General features: G+C 34.9%; 1 protein-coding gene across 1 annotated transcript; it reads left to right on the top strand.

Annotated features, from left to right (window-relative positions):
- The first annotated feature begins 6 nt into the window (after window positions 1-6).
- On the top strand, window positions 7-3,320 carry LOC111373535 (NAD-dependent malic enzyme 62 kDa isoform, mitochondrial-like). The gene is made up of 5 exons (XM_022996079.1): window positions 7-50; window positions 1,027-1,087; window positions 1,667-1,770; window positions 1,889-1,972; window positions 3,181-3,320. Exons 2-5 carry the CDS (start codon window positions 1,039-1,041, stop codon window positions 3,289-3,291), a joined length of 348 nt encoding a protein of 115 aa, XP_022851847.1. The 5' UTR covers window positions 7-50; window positions 1,027-1,038; the 3' UTR covers window positions 3,292-3,320.
- Window positions 3,321-3,747: the final 427 nt, after the last annotated feature.

Below are 3,747 nucleotides of genomic sequence, written 5' to 3'. Positions count from 1 at the left end.
TTGGGAAGTTGGATCTTTATGTTGCTGCTGCAGGGATAAACCCTCAGAGAGTACTATCTCTTTCTGTTTATCTCATGTAAATTCATGCTTATATCATATAAATGTCCATGTTTTGGGGATGGGGGACTGGGGGTGGGTAGGTATCTAAGACGGATTCCCAACTTGCTGATATTTTGTCAACATTTTATCAATGGACTCTGGTATTATCTAAAGAGAGAAGAAATTACGACCAGGGATAATATGACTATGATAGTCTTATTTTTCATATATTGTTTCAGAACCAACCCTTCAGAAACATTTAATCTGGCTCTTACTTCTTTGAACATTGAAATTTTCAAGAAGCAAATCAACTGAAACAATTAGTCCAAAAATGCTTGTCTGATCTCCTGTAGAAAGAATTCAAATAGTAGGTAATTGGATATGTTGTTTGTGAAACTAATCTTTTGGAAACATTTATCTGGCTCCAACTTGGAGTTTCTTTGAACTTTGAAATTTTCAAGAAGCAAATCAATTGAAAGAAGGCAGGGGAATTTAGTCCAAAAATGCTTCTCTGATCTCCTGTAGAAAGGGTTCAAATATTAGGTAATTCGATATTCAATTTCACTTTTAATTGCTTTTCTGATATTTTTTTACGTTTCCAATGCTGTGAATCAGGAAACAGCTACATAGAAGCGAGACAATCATCTATTATTATTTTTGTGTACAGTATATGGCTCATTGCTAGAGATTTTTGAGCTTATATTTTTTTTCCTTTCACGCTCATGATTTTTGGTGCTATTTACATTCTGTTAATGTATAATTTTAAGACACTGCATTTATTTATTATTATTATTATTTTTTTTTTGTTTAACTTTTGCTTTGGAATGCACCCGTCATGTGAAGGAAAAGTTGTAATAAAGGACAAGAATTACTGGAATTGGATGCCTACATTCATTAATTACTTTGATCTTCATCTTATTCTAGATATACTTTGGTCCTGTTTCTTTCGACTTCTGCTATGTGACGTCCTTTCTCTTCCTTTAATAGGTACTCCCTGTCATGATTGATGTCGGAACCAACAATGAGAAGCTTCTAAAAGACCCATTGTGTAAGTATCTTGTGTTCAACCATTCAAGTATATCATAGAATTGCCATTTTAACAATCACTTATCAACATTTCTTCCCTATCTTTTTGTAATGACACCATCAGGTTGATGTTTACTTTAGTTTTGAAGGCGATCACTATAAATCCGTGCATATACCTGTTTTCTTGATCCATTTGTTTGGTTATTTGGAAACTACTGTTTGACGTACCGTAACTCAACACCCTGAGAATTCTCAAGTTTTTATACCTTTCAAGGCCCTATTATCTTCAACAATTTTGAGTTGTCAGATCTATGTAAGACTTGTTCCTGTATATGTTTGGCCCTAGAATGATGTATGGTGCAGTTATTTTTATTAGCACGATGTTATCTGTGCATTTCTATGTTTTATTATTCCAACTTGTTACCAGCAGACTAAACCAATCTATTTATTCGCCTTGAATATCTAGTGATTACTGCACCTTTCCTGATCAAACGTGTTCTTTTAGTCATGTTCCCTGGTTACATGCTTTGGTTATTGATGAGTCTCTTTTACCCATGTTCCTTCTTCAAATATATATAAACCTATTACTATTTGCCTGCAGATTTGGGATTACAAGAGTACCGCCTTGATGGAGAGGAGTATCTTGCAGTAATTGATGAATTCATGGAAGCAGTATTTACTCGCTGGCCAAATGTGATTGTCCAGGTGTCTTTCATATTGATTAAGATTTTCCTATTGTTGTGTCTAGAGGATTATTTTGAAAAATGGAAGTATTTAGGTTCTATATTTATGAGAAGATAATAATGCCCATCGCATGGTGTAGTTCGAAGATTTTCAAAGTAAGTGGGCCTTCAAGCTGTTGCAGCGTTATAGGAATGACTATCGAATGTTCAATGATGATGTTCAGGTGAATAACTTTATCAGAGTCTAATTAGTTTATTTATAGTGTATCAGGTAAAGATTTGGAAAATTGTTTGTTTTTTGGGGGGGGGGGGGGGTACACAGTTCTTTACTTTTGCAAAAGATATTAGGAGAAACATGGACAAGGACTCGTTCTCAAGTGCAAACAACTAGACATCATCTCTCTCTCTGTAGACTATTGTGCATCTCCCTCACCACACAGACATATGCTTGCACACATGCTTGTGCTTACACACAAAATGCATACAACTAGACATCATCTCTCTCTCTGTAGACTATTGTGCATCTCCCTCACCACACAGACATATGCTTGCACACATGCTTGTGCTTACACACAAAATGCATACAACTAGACATCATCTCTCTCTCTGTAGACTATTGTGCATCTCCCTCACCACACAGACATATGCTTGCACACATGCTTGTGCTTACACACAAAATGCATACAACTAGACATCATCTCTCTCTCTGTAGACTATTGTGCATCTCCCTCACCACACAGACATATGCTTGCACACATGCTTATGCTTACACACAAAATCAACAAATATTTAATGCGGGTGTGCAATGTAAAGCAAAACAATTCGAGCACTAGACTAATGAAATCGACTTAAGCATGACAATCAAGTTAACAAGGAAATGGACGTAAGACATTTCTAATGTCTTCTCATATTTATGTTTCTAAACGTGAAGCTATGTCGATAGTTGTATAATAAAAACACGAATTATATTTGTATTTTCAAAGAAGTGAAGTTACACTTGGATTATCTTTTGTTTCGGTGGATAAAATAAACTAATGATTATATGAAAAGAAAATTAATCAAAAAACCTCTAGTGGAGCAAGATCACTAAAATACACCACAAATCCTATGCATATGCTGAAAAGATTTGAAAATGATCTACAAGGCGTTTCATGAGAGTGCAAGCTCTTACCTTGCTTGTTTTATGAATTGCTCATCTGGGAAGTTCCTAAAGACCACGTGTTGGGCCTTTAATGCGAACTCCAGTGATTGCTATAAATAACCTTTTCCCTTTTTTTACTACAAAATTTTAGCATATCAGTTTAATGATTGGATGGGTTTGATTTAGAGAAATTATTGTGAGTTTTAATAAATTGCAAGTTATAAGTCCTTCAATGTGAAATTGCTAGTTAAGAGTAATTCAAACATGTTTTAATGCAAATATCCCATCCAGGGGACAGCTGGAGTTGCACTTGCTGGTCTTCTAGGAGCAGTCAGAGCACAAGGAAGGCCAATGATTGACTTCCCAAAAATGAAGATTGTAGTTGCGGGTGCTGGAAGGTAAGATTTCTCTCTTTTTCTTGTCTAAGTGGGTGATTGGGTGTTGGTAGTTATACACCAACTATTTAGTATTATTATCAAATTTTAACACATAGCTGATTAGTGGAGTGATCAACTTGAATGTTACATTTTTGTTTTCTATCATCACAAATAGTAGAAGAATATTTTGGTTCCTGAATTAAATGGGACTGATTGAAATGAATAATTATGCGTTAGAACGTGAAGAGAATCAATATCATCTATATGATACATCAACAGTGAAGCCATTATGCCAAATAGAGCAACAGAACTGCTTCCTTTAGGAGAATTTGAACAGTTGTAAAATGACAACATAAAGGAGATGTTATTTACAGAGTGTAAACCAGCTATTTGCACCGCAGGCCTATTAGAGTCAATATTTTCTGACAGACTATGAAAGCAAACAAGAGAAAACAATTATGAATTTATAACTTATGTTCTT

Source organism: Olea europaea, unplaced genomic scaffold, assembly GCF_002742605.1.
Source record: "Olea europaea var. sylvestris unplaced genomic scaffold, O_europaea_v1 scaffold11418, whole genome shotgun sequence".
NCBI classification, from domain to species: Eukaryota; Viridiplantae; Streptophyta; class Magnoliopsida; order Lamiales; family Oleaceae; genus Olea; species Olea europaea.
The sequence above is the reverse complement of the archived record's forward strand: the minus strand, read 5'-3'. Positions and strand labels throughout refer to the sequence as shown.

Bases quoted from the DNA above. Each gene is read 5' to 3' on its own strand.
- LOC111373535 (XM_022996079.1), top strand. From the start codon at position 1,039: ATGATTGATGTCGGAACCAACAATGAGAAGCTTCTAAAAGACCCATTG. The intron at 1,771-1,888 runs GTGTCTTTCATA...CGCATGGTGTAG, and splicing joins GGCCAAATGTGATTGTCCAG to TTCGAAGATTTTCAAAGTAA. The intron at 1,973-3,180 runs GTGAATAACTTT...TATCCCATCCAG, and splicing joins TGTTCAATGATGATGTTCAG to GGGACAGCTGGAGTTGCACT.